The sequence below is a fragment of the Trichechus manatus genome, unplaced genomic scaffold, assembly GCF_000243295.1.
Source record: "Trichechus manatus latirostris isolate Lorelei unplaced genomic scaffold, TriManLat1.0 scaffold00009, whole genome shotgun sequence".
NCBI classification, from domain to species: domain Eukaryota; kingdom Metazoa; phylum Chordata; class Mammalia; order Sirenia; family Trichechidae; genus Trichechus; species Trichechus manatus.
This window is the reverse complement of record NW_004443945.1, coordinates 4090121-4107708: the sequence shown is the minus strand read 5'-3', so window position 1 is coordinate 4107708 and position 17588 is coordinate 4090121. Positions and strand designations below refer to the sequence as shown.

At 39.1% G+C, this 17588-nt stretch overlaps 1 protein-coding gene across 1 annotated transcript in view; it reads left to right on the top strand.

Moving 5' to 3' along the window:
* Nucleotides 1–17588, top strand: part of IQGAP1 (IQ motif containing GTPase activating protein 1) — a 109377-nt gene that overhangs the window by 50336 nt on the left and 41453 nt on the right. Inside the window, exons 9-15 of the mRNA XM_004370654.2 lie at nt 775–859; nt 6717–6880; nt 7673–7757; nt 8794–8957; nt 9189–9349; nt 10400–10524; nt 12527–12690. Coding sequence (XP_004370711.1) covers nt 775–859; nt 6717–6880; nt 7673–7757; nt 8794–8957; nt 9189–9349; nt 10400–10524; nt 12527–12690 — 948 coding nt within the window. The remainder of the gene's footprint in view (nt 1–774; nt 860–6716; nt 6881–7672; nt 7758–8793; nt 8958–9188; nt 9350–10399; nt 10525–12526; nt 12691–17588) is intronic.

The window sequence follows — 17588 nt, the reverse complement described above, 5'->3', positions numbered from 1 at the left end:
TGTTGAATTGGTGTATGTTCTGTGTATATTTTCAACAGCAACAACAAAAATAAATTATTTAAAAAAAATTGTGACCTTTTGAAGGATGATCTGCAGATATTAGTATAGCCGGTCTCCTTTCCCAGCTTCTCTGGGGTGAGGTGTTCTTGTATACTATTGTTATGTGGAAGTTAGTTGATTCTGACTTGAAAAAACTGAAGCTAAGAATCTCATTTAAGACTTCACATGAACTTATTCATCCCTTATTGAAATTAGTGATTAAAAGGTCTTAATTCTTTGTGCACGTGTCCAGATTCTGACAAAACAAAGGGAAGCCCACTCTCAGAATATTCTTCATATCTCTTATTATAGAGCAGGTATTACAAACCCCAAGATAGGTGCCAAACTGGCCTGTAGGCAAGTAGCTGCTGCCACGCGCCTGCCTGCACCACCAGTGAGAGGCTGTGAGAGTTGTGACCTTCGTGCCCCCTTCTGCTCAGTGTAAGGCCAGGATGCAGGCCCTTGGTCCCCACTGCCTCACAGGTGAGCAGGCCAGTGCCCATCCAGCACTGTGTCTCCTCCCCAGCTCTGTAGGAATCCCTCAGCTTGTCATTAACAAGTGGATCTGCTGCTCATTTTTTTAAAAGTCCTATGGTGTTCGTTTTTGTTCTTTATAAAGGCTTTTACGGCACACTCATATTTGCTCTTGGTTCCATTAGGGTGAAGGGGGAGCCTAAATGATTTCTGTGGTCTTCTTAGGTACCTGAGCTAATTAATTTTTTTACTCATCCCCAGACGGAGAACTCTGAGAGAGAAAGGGACGTTTATGAGGAGCTGCTCACTCAAGCTGAAATTCAAGGCAATATAAACAAAGTCAATGGTAAGTATGTTCCAGTCAGGCACCTAAGGGGATATTATAGGATAACGTGAGTGTTGATCTGTTCTTAGACTGATGACATGGTTTAAGTTTTTTTATTTTTTATTTTTTGTCATTAGTGGATTTGTTTAGGAGCTGTTGCTTCTTACAGTGTGTTGCGCTCATATGCCTCGTGTTTCAGCTGCCTTGTCCTCAGCAGACCTTCACCTCACTCCTGCATCTTGTAGTAGATTCCCGACTGGTCTTTTTGGCTACAGTTTCACTTTTTCACCCCATGTCACATACTTACGAGAAATTTTTCATTTTGTCACTCCTCTGCTAAAGAACCTGCATTAGCTCTCTTTTTTTATTGTGCTTTAGGTGAAAGTTTATAGAGCAAATTAGTTTCTCATTCAGAAATTTATACACAAATTGTTTTGTGACATTGGTTGCAGTCCCCACAGCGTGTCAGCATTTTCACCTTTCCACCCCGGATTCCCCGTTTCCATTCATGCAGTTTTCCCGTCCCTTCCTGCCATCTCATCTTTGCTTTTGGGCAAGTGTTTCCTGTTTGGTCTCATATACTTGACTGATCTAAGGAGCACTTTCATCTTGTATGTTATTGTTTGTTTTATAGGCCTGTCTAATCTTTGGCTGTAAGGTGAACTTGGGAATGGCTTTAGTTCTGAGTTAGCAGGGTGTCTGGGGGCCATAGTCTCAGGGTTACTCCAGTCTCTGTTAGACTAGTAAGTCTGACATTTTCCTCCTGCTCTGTCCGGGACCCTCCATCGTGATCCCTGTCAGAACAGCCGGTTGCATTGGCTCTTTATTACTTACAAATGTAGATTCCCTAGCCTAGTGGAAAGGAGCGCTGGTGGTGCAGTGGTTAAGCGCTCGGCTGCTAACTGAAAGGTCGGCAGTTCAAACCCACCAACCGCTGCATAGTAGAAAGATGTGGTAGTCTGCTTCCGTAAAGATTACAGCGTAGGAAACTCTGTGGGGCAGTTCTTCTCTGTCTTATAGGGTCACTGTGAGTTGAAATCGACTTGATGGCACGCAACAACAATAGCCTAGTGGAGTTTTTTGTGCGATATTTTATGCATACAACCCTCCATTAGAAACTCATTGGCCTAATTGTTTCCCATATTCATGCTGTTCATTTCATGACTCATGAAAAGTCTGTCTGTGGAGCGGTATAGACCTGAGTTTTGATCTCTTGTCCTGCTTTTAATAGCTGTGTGACATTGGACACCTCTGCCATAGAATTATGAGGAGGCTATGAGGTCATGTATGTAAATTGCCTAGTATTTAGTAAGTACTCAATAAACATTAACTGGTATTCTTATCTTATTATCTCTGTGTCATCATATAATCTCCCCACAATGATGCCCTCCTGCCCTCTCTTACCTAATCCAAGTTGTACCCGTCATTCAAGATCCAGCTCAGTTCTCACCTTATTGCCTGTCCTAGCTCACAGCATACTTCTCTTTCAAATCTCCTACAGCATTTATAGGTGAAACCACACAATTTTGTGCTTAATTATGCATTGTCTTGTATTGCTCGCTGTTTGTTTCTGACATCTTTATAAATTTCTTAGAGATTATTTATTAATTCTGCCTCTTTGGAAATCCTCATAATTCCTCGCATAGGGTTAGTCTCACCAAAAAGAACTAGAAAGCTTGTTTGATTTTATCCAGTTGGGCCAGGCTTGATCTTGTTTTACTGAAGATAATAATAATCAGTATCCTCATTGTTCATTTGGAGGTCTTAATTTCTGACCTGAACTAACAGTCTAAATAACAAGAAAAGATTTACAAGATTTTGTTGTTATTGTTGTTGTTAGGTGCCATCGAGTTGATTCCAACTCATAGAGATCCTGTATGACAGTAGAACGGCCCCATAGGTTTCCTAGACTGTTATCTTTATGGGAGCAGATTGCCAGGTCTTTTCTCCCACGGAGCCACTGGTGGGTCTGAACCACTGACCTTTCGATTAACAGTGGAGCGCTTAACCATTGCACCACCAGGGCTCCTTTCATAAGATTTTACCAACTGCATATGATGTGGAGTTCTACATCCTGACCCAGATCCTTTGTATTTCATTATATTCTGTTTCATTTAGATTATGATAATAGCCTTCTGAACAGAGCAATAATAGTTCATTCAAGTATGGGTGATTTGTTGTGCTGTATCTGGGTGAGTATATAAGTCAGCAAATATAAACCAGAATGTTCTTATATTTAGTTCTCTGTGTGAGAAAAAAGTCCAGCACATTTTCCTCTGTACAGAATGCATGAAATACTCCTTTAGTTTTTCTAAGGGATTTTTCCTGTTGTGTTATTTGGGATTTTATAACCTTGGTAGCTTTACATTGCTAATTATATTAGAGGCCATTATAAATACACGAGGAAAGAACCATATGTACATGCTTTAAAAGTGTTCTTTCAGATTGTTCTTATGTGATCAGAGGAGCAAAGCAATACAAATGCCCTCAAATAGCTTTTAATAAATATAGTGGGAAGGTAGACATGCAGACGGATTTTAGGGCAGCATGGTTAGAACAAGGTACCAAAGGTGCAGTCCATAGCATAAAGTAAGAAATGATGACTTCTTGGAGGTTTTAGGTTTGACAGTACCTGAACTTTTACTGGGATTCTCAGATGGACAAGAGGATGAGGATAAGGCCCAACTCCCCGTAGAGGGGCAGTCTTTTCCTAATTGTGGAGAAAATCTGAGTCAAGGGAAAGTTGTATGCTAGGAAGATATGGGGACTTTAGGTCCCAGAAATTAATGTAATTATAGATAAGATTCTTTTTCCAGGGCATGGGAACCAGCAGTTAAGCCATTAGCACTGCCCCAGGAGAAAGCTGCAGGCCAAATAGTTAAAAATAAGAATAAGTTTTTTTTTATTGTTGTTAAATAGAATAAGGAAACTTAGAGTTAGATAATTAAAGTTTAGTGAGAGTATTATATCATGTTTTAAACTTTATCATCTTTACAGTATAAATGCTAATAAATGCTCATTTAAATATTTATATACTCGTTTAAGTAGTAAAAGGAGCCCTGGAGGTTCAATGGTTAAGTGCTCAGCTGCTAACCAAAAGGTCAGCAGTTCGAGCCCACTGCCTGCTCCACAGGAGAAATATGTGGCAGTCTGCCTCGATAAGATTACAGCCTTGGAAACCCTATGAGGCAGTTCTACTCTGTCCTGTAGGGTTGCTATGAGTCAGAATTAACTCGATGACACTGGGTTTGGTTGGTTCCCCCCCCCCCCCATTTAAGTAGTAAGTTTTTGCTTCTAGTAAAAGCATAATTGACAAGATGCTTTTGTAGATACTCTGTGATTCTGCAGGGCATGCTTTGAGAAAGCCTGGTTGTTAATGGTATTTATTTTGTTTATTCTCTGTCTCTCATTTACTAAGAAAGTACCATATTTGTCTGTTTTGTTTTCTGCTATATTCACAGCATATAGCAGTTGCTCAGTAAATATTGTTGAAGGACTAAAACCAAACCAAACCCACTGCCATCAAGTCAATTCTGACTCATAGAGACTCTATAGACAGAGTAGAACTGTCCCATAGGGTTTCTAAGGCTCTAATCTTACGGAGGCAGACTGCGACATCTTTCTCCTGTGGAGCAGCTAGTGGGCTCAAACTGCTGACCTTTTGGTTCGCAGCCGAATGCTTTAACTGCTGTGCTACCAGGGCTCCTATTATTGAAGGGATAGATGGTTAATGTGGCTAATAGTCACTTAGACCTGCAGCAATGACTCAGGGAACCCTATGTTGGTATGGTTATCAGTTAGTTGAATTGAAGGTATCATTATTAGGAGTCCATAGACCGCACAGGGAGCTCTGGTGGTACAGCGGTTCAGCACTCGGCTGCTAACCAAAAGGTTGGAGGTTCAAACCCACTAGCCACTCCACAGGAAAAAGATGGGGCAGTCTGCTCCCATAAAGATTTTACAGCCTTGGAGACCCTATGGGACAGTTCTGTTCTGTCCTGTAGGGTTTCTATAAGTAGGAATCAACTCGATGGTAGTGGGTTTGGTTTGGTTTTATAGCCCACACATCCATAGCAGTTTTTAGACCTCTTTTTCCTTTTACCTCTTGGTTTTATTTATTAGTTATACTCTTCCCTGCTGACCCCCTCCCCGACTTTCTAATTTATTTGAGACTTTATTTTCCCTTGGATTATTTTGTTCTTCTTTTTTGATTTTGACTAATAAAACATCTAAAGTGAGTAAGTACTGCCATGCCCCAAATATTTTTTTTTTCCTTTTTTGTATTTTACTATTGATATTTTGGTACTTTGGTAATAGAATCGGATATTTGTCCCTGAGGGGTCGGGGAACCCTATTTCCTCTTCTAACAAAAGGAAACTAAAAATCATAAAGTATTTATGATTTTCTAGAGGCTATCATGATGAGGCAGTGGTGATTCAGTGGTAGAAATCTCACCTTTCATGCTAGAGACCTGGGTTTGATTCCTGGCCAATGTCAGTGGAGGCTTGCTTGTTGCTATGATGCTGAACAGGTTCAGTGGAGCTTCCAGACTAAGACAGACTAGGAAGAAAGGCCTGGCCATCTGTTTCCAAAAATCAGCCAGTGAAAACCCTTTGGATCACAGTGGTCAATCTATAACCGATCATGGGGATGGCACAGGACTGGGAAGCTCTTTATTCTGTTGTGCATGGGGTCACTATAAGTTGGGGACTGACTCAATGGCAGATAACAGTAGTGACAACAGAGACTGTCATACCTGAAACAAAAAATTACCTTATTCTGACTTTCAAGCTAATAATATGTAACTTGTTTTACAATATACAGGGGGTTTTCGTGTGTATGATTTCAGTTAATCTTAAAAATAACCCTGTAAGGACGGTATGTTTATTACCATTTACAGGTGAAGGAATGTCTGAGTTCCCACTGTCAGATATTATATTAAAGCACATGTGTGATCCCAGGTTCTATGACTAGAAGTAGAGAATATCCAGAGGGGGAAGCTGCCCCCGTTCCACTTAGTACATGTCAGACCGCCCCTTAACCTATGGACACTGACCATGCTGGGAGTAGTGTGTTGAGATACTAGGATAATGAAGGAATTCAAAATGCTGCTATATAAGAAGTGGTTGAAGAAGCTAAGGCTGTTTAGCAAGGAGCTCTCGTGCCACAACGGTTAAGCGCTAGGCTGATAACGGAAAGGTTGGCAGTTCAAACCCACCCAGCAGTTCCGCAGGAGAAAGACCTGGTGATCTGCTCCTGTAAAGATTACAGCCAGGAAAACTCTAGGGGGCAGTTCTACTCTGTAACACATGGGGTCGCTATAAGTTGAAATTGACTCTACAGCACCTAACAACAACAGACTATCACAGGGAAGGGGGTTGACTATATTCTGTGTGAACTCTAGGGTGGGAACTTAAAAAAAAATGTTTGAAACAAAATTGCCGAAGATACAGCAAATTGCCTTGTGAGATAGTTTCTGTTATTTAGTACTCCGTAATCATAGTCTGGACAACTACTTGCATCTTACAGGGAATGTAAGTATGTATTGGTTAAGATAGGTGGTTTTCTTCTGTTGCTACCCATATTGATGCAAAGCTGTTTGCATCTGGAAGCTTTTAAATAGGCCTGGGGTGTGATCCAGACATCTGCATTTTAAATCTGATTAAACAGCCTGGTTGGGAACCACTGGACTTGATGACTTTAAGGTTCTCTTCCATTCCCAAGATCCTATGCTTCTGAGGTACTACAAAAGAAAGATTGTCTGTATTATATTTCTCTAATCTGGAACTTGCTCTAGGGAGGGAAAAATATTCTAGGCTATTATGTTAACGTAGGTTTTTTTTTTTTTTTCCCAAACTTTTTCCTTTTTCCTCCTCAGCATATTCTGCATTAGCGAATATTGACCTGGCTTTAGAGCAGGGAGCTGCACAGGAGTTGTTCAAGGCTCTGCAGTCACCAGCTCTGGGTCTTCGAGGACTGCAGGAACAGAATAGTGACTGGTACTTAAAGCAGCTCCTGAGTGATAAACAGCAGAAGAAACAGGTAAAAATACTCTGAAGTGAACCTGCAAGAGTTTGTACGCATCCGTCTGAATCCCAGGCTGTTATTTAAAGAGATTAATGGGCCTTTTTTACCTAGTATAACTTTCTCTTGCATATAAATCAGATTAAAAAAAAATCCTCAGGTAAAGTATACATTGTGTTAAACTTGATTTAGTTATAGAACGATGAATCCTCTTTAAAAACAACCCTCCCAACACCTAGCCATCCCTTCACTCCAGCCCCATTCCCACCTCCTTGACTAAAAGGCATTGCAGAAAACTTTCATTTTTTAATATTCTTTCTTCAGGAATTTCCACTTTAAAAAACCCACATCTTGCCAGTTTCCTCTAGCCAACACTGGGGAAGTACTTCACGTGCAGTCAGAGTAGAGTGCGGGATTGTACTTTGCAGTTTTTTAAGAACAAATATGAAGGGCTTTCGTTTTTTGTATAAATAAGGGCAAATATAAATTTTACAAATTTCCAGCATATGTTGGCCTGAGTAAGCAGCATTAATTTGCTAATGATTGTATAAACATTTTATATCAGAATTTTGGCACTTTTCAAAGAAATATTCTTTTAAATGTACTGCTTTCTGGAAAGTCACTCTACTCCATATTTGGCAAGGACTTTTGCCTTTAGTTCCGACTGCCACTTTGGTTACATGTAGCCTGGAGCTGTCATTTATGTCTGTGGCTCTCTATCCCTTGTGACTGATGTTGAGATATGGAGCTATAAGGTCTGGAGGCATAGGCATGAGTAAGCTTTACATAAGTGTTCTTTGCTTTTCTCAGAGTGGTCAAACTGGTCCCCTGCAGAAGGAGGAGCTACAGTCTGGAGTGGATGCTGCAAACAGTGCTGCCCAGCAATATCAGAGAAGTAAGAATCCTCTCAGCTGGGCGTTTACTTATATGTTCAGCAGGGGAGAAGAGTTGTGGCTGTACGTCAGCAAAGGGTCTGATGTTAGCTTCTGTCACCCCCACTCCCCACACCAAAACAAAAAACAAAAATCAACTGCTAGGTACCTTCGATGGCAGTAGGGTTCATGAGACTTACTATGGTTTTAAAAGTAGAACTGGAGTAGTGAGTGTAGACTCACTTTGGCTGGTATCCACATGTGGAGGAGATGAGACATAGGGACTGGTGTATTTGAAGGATGTTCCTAATGAGAGGCAATAAGAGGGAAGGAAGTACTGAAGGGGAAAGACATATTTAAGGAACAGTGGTTAGGATAAAAATTTCATAGATGTTTTGGGTTGAGTTATGTAAGACAAAGGATTGGAAAGATAGTGCACTGCCTGGAATGGCAGCCTAAGAAGCTGGGATGCTGGGCTCCAGGGAAAGGAAGAGGTGTTTTAGGTCGAGGGTAGTGTTGGCACACAGGGTGAACTGGAGTGGACAGAAAAAATGGGTGAGAACAGTTAGGAGGCTGCTTGTTAAAGACAAAAGTTCCTCCTCAGACTTTATGGCTAATAGTTTACCCACAGAATATAATCTTCTTCTGCAAAACTTGGCATCTCCTTGACTTCAGGACCAGGGCTTTGAACTGATTTGTTCTGGATCAAACCCTGCTGAGAATATGCATTTCTAACAAGTTCCCAGGTGATGCTAATGATGCTGATTAGGGACCAATTCTGAGAACCACTAGTAGATCAGTGGTTCTCAAAATTTATTGTACATAAGAATCACTGTGTCATATAGGGTCGCTATGAGTCAGAATCAACTTGAGGGCAGTGGGCTTGGTTTTTCGGTTTTAAAGAATCACCTGAGGATTTTGTTAAAATGTAGATTGTGATTCAGTATATCTGGGGTGAAAATGCAAACTCTCAGGAGGTGTTTGAACCAGAACGAACCAGTTTGAAGCCCTGCTCAGGACTAAGCCTACTGCATTTCTGACCTTGTGTTTTCTACCCAGGATTGGCAGCAGTGGCTGCGATTAATGCTGCAATCCAAAGGGGTGTTGCCGAGAAGACTGTTTTAGAGCTAATGAATCCTGAAGCCCAGCTGCCCCAGGTGTATCCATTTGCTGCCGATCTTTATCAGAAGGAATTGGCTACCCTGCAGCAACAGAGTCCTGAAGTAAGTCACTGAACCTGTCCTGTTTGTGAGCAAAATGAGTTGGAAGTGAATTTAATATCCACTTTTTAAAAAATTTTATTTTGCTTTTAAGTAATACCCACTTCTTAGGGTGGCTAGGTAGAACTTCTTACCAGAAACTTAGGCTCCTTTTGGTTATATTGAACTTCCAGCCTCCCTTGGTATTTGAGAATGTCTTTCCTCACTGTTTCCCCCTTTTCTCTGTCTGTACAGCATAGCCTCACCCATCCTGAGCTCTCTGTTGCAGTGGAGATGCTGTCATCGGTGGCCCTAATCAACAGGGCGTTGGAATCGGGAGACATGAATACAGTGTGGAAACAGTTGAGCAGTTCAGTTACAGGCCTTACCAATATTGAGGAAGAAAACTGTCAGAGGTGGGTGCCCAGAGTGGGTGGAGGGAGTCTATGAGCTAGCCGTTACCTCTGTCTTTCATACATCAGCACCCCTGTTTTCCTCACAGGCATTGTGACTTTAGTTTGGCCATCTTTATTTTTTTTTTTCCTCCTACTTTGACTCATCATTGTTTATTATATTGAAGCATGTAAAGTAAATTGCAGATACGACATCCCACCGCTAAATATGTAAGTATGCATCTCTAAAAAAAATAACATTTATTATATAGGCAAAATAACACCATCTCATATCCTAACTAAAGTAATAATAATTCTTTAATACCATCTAATACCTAGTCCATTTTCCTGTGTCCTCAGTTATTCCAGAATTGTTCTTTACAGCTGATTTCTTCAAATCAGGATCCAGTTCAGGACCATGTGTTACATCTGGTGGTTGTGTCGCTTAGGTATCTTTTAATCTAAATAGGCCATTTCTTCATGATACTGACCTATTAAAGAGACAAGGTCAGTTGTCCTACAAAATGTCCCATCTTCTGGATAGTTCTGGTTTTTTCTTCATATTTGGTTTATTGCTGTAAATTGGAAATTAGATCTAAAGGCTTGTCAATATTCATTTCAGTATTTTTCAGTATTTCACCTAGTATTTTTAACTCCAATTGATAATTCTTGCCTTAATCAGTACCTTCAGTGTGAGTTACAGAATGATGACTTGTTGATCTATCATTCCTTCTACATTTATTAGATAGTGTTCTGGCCTTCTTTTCTTGTCTTTGGTGGTATTGCTTAAGCTGCTGCCCTGATTCCAGAGTTGGTCTCACCTGGAATTTAGAATGTGTAATAGACTGTTGACAATAAGTGTTTTCCCTTGCATTTTCACACGTTGTTTAAGGTAACTTCTCAATCCCAAAGGCTAGCCTCTAGAATGTATCAGACTGTTGGAGTACCTTAGTTAGCTTTATTCCTTGGATACTTTGCTCCTTAGTCTTCTCAGTCCTGTCCTCCATATTCATCCTGAAGGCCCTTTTTTATGCTGGGCTTCATTGTCTTTTTTTTGTTGGGGGGATGGGGCAGGTATCTTGATGAACTGATGAAACTGAAAGCTCAGGCCCGTGCAGAGAATAATGAATTTATTACATGGAATGACATCCAAGCTTGCGTGGACCACGTGAATCTGGTGGTGCAAGAGGAACATGAGAGTGAGTATTCTATTTCCTGTGACCCCACCTCCCCCAGTGTCACAATTAAAGAAAGATGGTGCAATTCCATGAACTGGTTCTAAATGCTATTCCTGGAAAGATTTTTGGGTGCGAGATTGAAAAAATATATGTAAGTCAAAAAGCTAAGGTTGGATATTGTTTTTAAAACACCAGGCAGTTACTATGCTTAAGTATGTATCTAATAAGAGCTAAATTTTCCTTGAGGTGAATTGAACATCATCTATTATTTTGAAATGCTGCCCTTATGGTTAAAACTGGTAGTTTGTACTATAAGAAAACAAGAGTGACTTTACTGCTTAGTCCCCAGGCCAGGTTCCTGCAGCTAAATTCAAGGGAGTTCTTACTGAAGTAGCACAGCATCAAGACACCTATGGAGTGGGCTTTTCTAGTTTTCATTGTATTTCCTGCAAGAAGTATCGAGCTAGTTTAGTAGGAAGAGCCTTGGCTTGGAGCGGATAGCCCTGGGCATAGATACTAGTTCTGCCATTTGTTTGCTTTGTGCTCTTGACCAGGAGGTCTGTAAGCCTCACCTTTTCTTCTGTAAAAATGTTGAATTAGGTGACTTTTTAAGATTCCTGAACCCTGACTCTTCTGTGATCAAGAATGGCTTTGACTGGATAAAAAGGGTATGATGATAGATGAAGCAAATGAATTTGTGGCTGGACCTCAAAATAAACATAAATGACCTGCAGAACCAAATAAGCAAGGGATCCTCAAAAGACGCCGGTGTACGTCTCCATTACTACGAGACAGACAACAGAATCTTGTTGTGAACAATCATACTGAAGGAAAAGGACCACCTGTACCTATGACTCAAGCACAGACAGATCTTATTAAACCTCTTCCTCTTCATAAAATTTCAGAAACCACTAATGATTCAGCAATAGATAATGTGGTTGAAAATCATGTTGCAGACCACCTTCCATCAGACATTCTACCAGATGCTGTGGATACTGGATTTTCAACATCATCTTCTCCAGCCAGTTTACTGGAACGGCCAACCAATTGTGCAGAGGCTCAGGGTTATGGCCATTTAGGAACTAATGACCTAACTGCTGGTGGATTTTTAGAAAATCATGAGGAGCCAAGAGATAAAGAACAATGTACCAAAGAGAACATAGCAGCATCTTTACTGAACAAAGGAAAGAAACTGATGCATTGCAGAAGCGGTTAAGAGGTCAACACTGAACTAGAAGCACAAATAATGAAAGAGATCCGAAAACCAGGAAGAAAATATGAAAGAGTCTTCACTTGACTGAAGCATGTGCAAGGCAGTTTACAAACAAGACTGATGTTTTTTCAAAATGTCATTAAAAAATGAATGCTATTAGAACATCTGGAGAACTTACTGGATGAAATTCATCAAAGAGCTAATCAAATCAACCATATTAATAGCAATTAAAAAAAGTAGAATGTGACCACTTATTTCACTGTCTTCTCCAAATACGAAGTAAATACAAGACTATTGTGATCTTGCATTCATTTTTTGACATGCATTATTGGTTATTTGAAATACAAAAAGCAAATCTACAGATCCTTTTTCCATCATTTTACAACGACCTTTTCTTCATTTTGATTTATTTTTGTAATGTGAAAAGTATCACTCTAAAAAAACATTTTTGTTTAACAAACTAAAAATATTCCTCCAAAAAAAAAAAAAATGACTTTGATTGCACATTGGAATATATACTGTAAAGACAGTTTCATTAAAATTCTAATGCCTTTTAAGTTAGAGTAATAAAACTAAAACAAAAGGACATAAGCTTTAAATAGAAACCCTTTTTTCTGTGCAAAAGGGGCTTTAGATGAAACAAAAACTAAAAAATAAAAAACAGCAATCAGTGCTGCTTAATATTACAGATGACAAATTGTAGTTTGAATCATGGTAACTCTAAGGTAGATTTTTAATTAATGTATTTATAGATTGACTTGTTTATATAATTTCTTAATCATAAAATACTTTTTTTTCCTTCATATTTAGGGATTTTAGCCATTGGTTTAATTAATGAAGCCTTGGATGAAGGTGATGCCCAAAAGACCCTGCAGGCCTTGCAGATTCCTGCAGCTAAACTTGAGGGCGTCCGCGCAGAAGTGGCCCAGCACTACCAGGACACACTGATCAGAGCAAAGAGAGAAAAAGCCCAGGTGAGCGGCATCAGAATTGTTTCTTTCTGTTCAGAGAACAAAGATAAAAGTGAGGATGTCTCTCTTGACTCATTCAGTGAGTGTTTCCTGGGCACCCCTAGATTCAGAGCACTGGAGGGGCACAAAGATATAAGAGACATAGATGCCACCTTCCAAAGAGCTCATGCTATTTTATACATTTGATTCTTTTGTAGTTCTTTGTTTTATTTTTATTGTTGTAGACATGTCTCTCATTAAACTATAAGATCCAGAAAAGTGTACAAATTATGTAAGTATACAGTTGTATAAATTTCCAAAAGTGAGCATACCTATGTAATTGGTACTCAGACTTTAAAAAAGCGTTACCAACACCTCTGAAGCCCCCTCGTGTCCCCTTCCATCCTTATCCACCCCCCATCTCTGGTCCCACTGTCCTGGTTTCTAACACTACAGTTGATAGTTGCCAGTTTTTGAACTACATTTAAGTGGGATCATACATTATGTACTCTTTTTGTGTCTGGCTTCTTTTGCCCAACATAATGTTACTGATATTCATCCATGTGGTTGTGTGTAGTAATAATTTGTTTTTTATATTATCCCATTGTGTGGTTATATATTCTACTGTTGGTGGATTTTTGGTTATTTCCCACTTCTGGCCTATTACAAGTAGTGCTCCTATGAATATTCTAGTACATGTTTTTTGGTGAATATATGTGTGCATTTCTATTAGATATACATCTAGGAGTGGTATTAGTGGGTCATAGGAAATTCATATGTGTTCATCTTTAGTAGACACTGCCATAAAGTTTTTTTATAACAGCTTTATTGAGATATAATTCACATACTATACAAGTCACCATTTTAGAATATACAATTCAGTGGTTTTTAACATACTCACAGAATTATGTAACCGTAACCACATTCTATGTTAGAACGTTTTTCTTTACCCCCCAAAAAATGAGCAGTTACTTCTCATTTTCCCCCAGTACCCCTAACCCTAGGCAACCATGAATCTCTTTTCTACCTCTGTGGATTTGCTTCGGGATGGTTCATATAAATGGATTCATACAATATGTGTTTTTTTGTGACTGGCAACTTGCACTTGGTGTAATGTTTTCAAGGTTCATGCATGTTGTAGCATGTACCAGTAGTACTTCATTCCTTTTTATGGCTGAATAAAATTTTTTTGTATAAATATACCACATTTTGTTTTTCATTCATCCATTGATGAATATTTGGATTGTTTCCACTTTTTGGCTATTGGGAATAATGCTCCTGTGAACATAAAATTTTCCAAAGTGATTGTACAACCCATCTTTTTAAAAGTTTATTTGTCTTGCCTTCCTAGATAGTTTATTGAGGAAATTGACAAGTTTATACTTCTTGTTATCCTGTTGCTGTCTAGGAAGTTGCCTTGTATGTAGTAGGCCCTCAAACATTCAGTTGCATGATTAAAACATAATTTCATTTGTTTTTATAATTGTGATTTGTTTCCTTTCAAATTCTTTCTTAGTAGCAACAATTAGAAAGGAGCATAGCTTTCCTTCCTGCCTTAGAAAACCCCTAAAGTGAGGTTCTTGTAGCAAGTGCAAGAGCTAAAAGAAATTCTTAACTTGGAGGATCAGATGCTTTCTGGGAAGCCAGGGGTAGATAAACGTATCAGGGCTTTAGTGTATTAGAGCTTTTTGTACACTGATACCATATGATCTCTTTAAGTTTGGATTAGGGGTGGAAGAGTTGTGGGTAATATTATAATGTTGATAGATCTCCTTTGATTCCATTACCATGAGAGTAGTTGACATTACCATGTCCTAATCATGTAAATGTGGTGTCTGGTGGTACCAGGTTTCATATAAGAGGCACGTTACTGTGCAGAATGTCACTTTGATCCTGTGGAGAGCGTTGAATCACATCTCCTGTTTTGTAGCCAGGAATTGAAACAAATGGATCAACTGATTTCCCTTACTCAGGTGAGAAACAGTTGGGTGTCAGGGAAGCTGAAGTGGAGGTCTGTGTCTTTAATTCATTTTATTGGATCAGAGCTTCCCAAACTTGACTGATTATTAGGACACGGAAAGAACCATTTTTAAAATATGGATTCCTAAACTTTAATTCTGCTGATTCAGAATCTCTGTGGTAGGGCCTGGCTCCAGTGGTTGTATGTAGGCCCCTGATGATAGTGTTTGTTTTTGTTGCCAAGAAAATTCAGAGGGAGTCTATATCTGAGTGACAGAGGAGTGGGGCTTGAGAGAATAAGCTAGGGTCAGATTCTATATTTAAAAAGCAAAGTAGATTGAGGATATAACTTGTTCCTGCTCTCACTCAAGCCATAAGGCTGTTTGCCCCCTTTATTTTGGGGCGGGGGTCAGTTCATGGGAGTTAAATTTTTAGAGGATGTGACTAGAGTTTGAAGCATTTCCTTTTGCCGTGGAATGGCTTTTCAGAGTTCACCAGAGGTGGAGGAAAAGGGTGGGGAGACTAGAGGAAAGCTTACTGAACACTGGCAGCCCTTACAGAGTGGACTACATATTAGGTAGAATTGCCCTTTTTTAGGCATCAGCTTAGCTTCTAAGTTCCTCTGAGCCATCTTGGGAATAGTTTTAAAAATAATTATCTGAGTTCCAAATTTAGCGGGCAAAAGATTTTACATTCAGTTTGGCCCGTAGTTTGCTTTTCTTGTGATGTCTTTGTGTCTGGTTTTGGCATTGGGATAATATTGGCCTCATGGAATGAGTTGAGAAATGGTCCCTCCTCTTCTGCATTTTGGAAGAATTTGTGAAGGATTAGTATTTATTTCTTCTTTAAATATTTGGTAGAATTAACTGATGAAGCGGTCTGGTCCTGGGCTTTTCCTTGTGGGACGTTTTTAAATTACTAATTTAATTTCCATGCTTATTATAGGTCAATTTAGATTTTCTTTCTTTTTGCCCCTTTCTCTCCTTGCCTTCTAGTACTTCGATTATTGTATATTAGTACCCTTGATGGTGTCCCATAGGTCTCTGAGGCTTTGTTAATTTTTCTTCATTCTTTTTTCTTACTGTGCCTCAAACTGGAGAATCTCAGTTGATCTCTCTTCAGGTTCACTAATTTTTGTCTTCTCCCTGTTCAAATTTTCTGTAATTCCCTCTAGTGAATTTTTCATTTCAGTTATTGTACTTTTCAACTTCAGAATTTCTATTTGATTCTTTTATTATAGTATCTTTTTATTAATAGTCTGTTTGGTGAGATAGGGTTGTCATACATTCCTTTAGTTCTGATATGCTTTCCTTTCATTTGTTGAACATATTTAAAATAGCTAATTTAAGCCCTTGTCTAGTAAGTTCAATTTTGGGCTTCCTGAGGGACAGTTTTTAAAAATAATGTATTTTATTTTTTGTTATTGTTGTTGAAAATACACACAGCAGAAATACACCAATTCAACAATCTCTACATGTATAATTCAGTGACATTGATTACATTCTTCAAGTGCGACTATTATCATCCTCCTTTTCCCAGTTGTTCCTCCCTTTCAGCCCTCAGCCAGGCAGTTTACAACTCTGCCTTAGCCTTCACTCTCTACCTGGGCAAAGCCTCGAGGTCAGCTAGAGGTGAGAGCTTAGGGCTTTCTCAAGTCTTTCCTGAGCATGCACACAGGCTTACTTGTGTACATAGCCTTCTAGATTTCCAGTAATATATTGGAACTTTCTTTATCTCCAGCTTTTCTTTTTAAGCTTTTTGGTTAGCCTGTTTTTTGTTCTAGCTGTTATCTACCACCTTAGGTATCCCTAATGTTAGACAGTCACCTCATATTGTTTTTGACAAATGCCCCTGGAGAAAAAGCTGTTTGTGCTTACTGAGCTGCAAGTCAGGTCACGTAAAGTCAGCTTTGAGAGTGGGGTCTTTCAGGGAACCACCAAACATATCAAATAATGGCAGCTTTCTGGGGCTTTGAAGGAGCTGGAGAGGGTAGGAATAGGAATAAGACAATTTAAAATGCCACAAAGCTTACTATTCTTACTGAGATTCAGCTATTTTTCTTGAATAAATGCTCCCCAGATTGCTGAAAGTCTTTGGTTAATTTCTGGAGTTTTGAAAAAGTTGATTCTGACTATTTTTGCCAGTTTTTTTGTTGCTTTTAAGGAAGAGAGTATTTTCAGAAGTCCTTACTCTGCCATTTTCACTTATGTTACTTCTCTTAGTTTAAATTTAGTACTTTTGGAATACTTGCTAAAAGTGGATTACTAGTCATTGGGTAGTACATTGGCATTCACATCTGAATGCTAAGACGTGATTTTGAGGGATTCTTAAGGAATTCGTTTTATAGTTAAAAATGTGAATGACTAAATCCTCCCTAATCTCCCACCCCACTGTATGTACGTGTGTATATATACATGCAGGTGTGTGTACATGCATGTAGCTAATCAGCTGGTATGCCCCAGTACAATTGTACCAGTTGTTAGAAAACTGAAATCCTTTTATTTTGTTTTGTATATTGCTGCTGTCCCAACCCTCCCAAATCTGTGCTGCTGCCCCCACATTTTAGCTTTTTTCTTGAACTTCTATGATGCAGCAACTAAAAGATTAATACCTAGACCAGCAGGGGCCATAAAAACTCTGCTTCATTCTGATCAGTTAGTGATCATGTTGTATAGTTGAAAAATATGTTGTATAGCATTTGTGTATGTGTGTGAGTTTACATGTGTATATGGTGTGTATGCGGAATATATATGTGTGTGTCATACATAAGATTACCATGAGTCAGAGCTGACTTGATGGCAACCAGCAACATGTATATATATATGTATATATACGTATAGTTTTATGTGTGTATAAGTGTGTGTGTATATATGTATTTTATATAGTTGGGATCATAGTAGACATACTCTTCTTTGATATCATTTTTTCACTCTACAGTATGTTGTGACTAGCTTTCTTAGTCA